This window comes from Trichinella spiralis (assembly GCF_000181795.1).
Source record: "Trichinella spiralis strain ISS 195 chromosome Unknown Scfld6317, whole genome shotgun sequence".
NCBI lineage: Eukaryota > Metazoa > Nematoda > Enoplea > Trichinellida > Trichinellidae > Trichinella > Trichinella spiralis.
The window spans coordinates 504-1,892 of NW_003533256.1; the positions used below are offsets into that span (position 1 = coordinate 504).

General features: G+C 44.9%; 1 protein-coding gene across 1 annotated transcript; it reads right to left on the minus strand.

The window, feature by feature from the left end:
• Positions 1–350: 350 nt before the first annotated feature.
• On the minus strand, positions 351–886 carry Tsp_13622 (conserved hypothetical protein). Its single transcript, XM_003366239.1, has 2 exons — positions 569–886; positions 351–533 (listed from the first exon to the last, which is right to left on the minus strand). Exons 1-2 carry the CDS (start codon positions 884–886, stop codon positions 351–353), a joined length of 501 nt encoding a protein of 166 aa, XP_003366287.1.
• Between the last annotated feature and the right edge of the window lie 503 nt (positions 887–1,389).

Genomic DNA, 1,389 nt, shown 5'->3' on the forward strand with positions numbered 1-1,389 from the left:
AATCCATTCGTGTCTTCGTTTGGTGGAGAAGCGCAGTAAAGTGGTTTTGTCAGTGGAACAAAGATCAACCGTTATGAATATGAAAAAACTCCAAGCGACAACGTATTAGTTTGAAATGAAGAAGGGATGACGTGATTGATTGCCGGTAAAGCAATAATAAAGCCGCAAAGCGTGTTTATGTCTTGAAGAAATGGAAAATGGTTGTATAGTGACGACTGTTTTTTGTTTGTTGTGACGCATGTTTAATTTTGTTTCACGTCACATTCACGAATGTTGGCAAGCATCTCATTCGCCTTGAATGAAAGGCTAAATCAACGAAAAGTGGAAAATAAATTCTTAATCGAAGTTGCTCAAGACCGATGAGTTGCTGAAACGGTGAAGAAGAAACACAGTATGAGCGGCTGAAGCAGTCTAATGGTTGAGGCCAGCCATGTGGCAGAACCAGCTACGCCATCGTTGAAACAACATCCGTATCCGGCGGAAGAAGTCATTCTGGTTGCTCCAGTGATCCTATACTCCAGATTCACATTGGACTAAAGAGGTAGCATTATTTTTGATCCACAAGTACATACGCCACGCACCTGCTGACATGTGGATGGAAAATTATTTTGACATCGTCACGAGCATTCCAGAACGTCAACGATTGAAAATCTTCTTGATCTGGAAATGAAATTTTGAACGGTGTCTTTGGAGAACACCAACAATAAAGAAAATAAGAAAAAAACCGATAGGACGCTCCACGTTGTGCCCGCATGTCCTCCTTATCACGACGAGTCTCGTTTGTAAATAACGGCCGGCGTGAGCAAAAAGAGACTCTATCGAGCATTTGGAAAATTCCATGCCAAGCAATCATGTTCTGCGTGAGCGAAAAGAGACCATCCAGCATTTGAAAATTGTGTATCTCCATTCACGGGTGGCGGAGCAAAAAGATTCTATTTTGGCTAATTTTGGACCAATTGTTTATTTTACAAACCCCCACGCTGGATAAAAAGTAGCAAGTGGGCCGGGCTAGCGAGCGCAGCCCCCCGTTTGGGCGTTGGGGTTCAAAGCGGGGGGGTGGCGTTGGGCTGTTCCATGTGGGGGATTTGTGGCGCGTGGTAAGGAACGGGGCCTTTGCCACCTAATAAATCATTTTTATCCTGCGGAAGAAAACAATTTTTAATCTTCTGGGGAAGGGTCCCAAGGAACACGGGAAGATGGGGTATTGGGCTGTGTTAACCATTCCCGGCCCTTCGTTGGGGGGAAAAGCGCGGGAAGGTGGTTCTGCCATGGGAACCCAATCACCGGTTAAAAATTAAAAACACTCTCGAAGAGATCTCGTATTTTCTTCAAAAAGGAAGGGAGATGGGCATAGCTTGTGCTCCGCGCTACTCAAAAAAAAAACCCCCC

Coding starts and splice junctions, on each gene's coding strand:
- Tsp_13622 (XM_003366239.1), bottom strand. CDS start 886: ATGCTGGATGGTCTCTTTTCGCTCACGCAGAACATGATTGCTTGGCAT. Junction 534..568: donor TCAGCAGGTGCGTGGCGTAT/GTACTTGTGGAT, acceptor CTACCTCTTTAG/TCCAATGTGAATCTGGAGTA.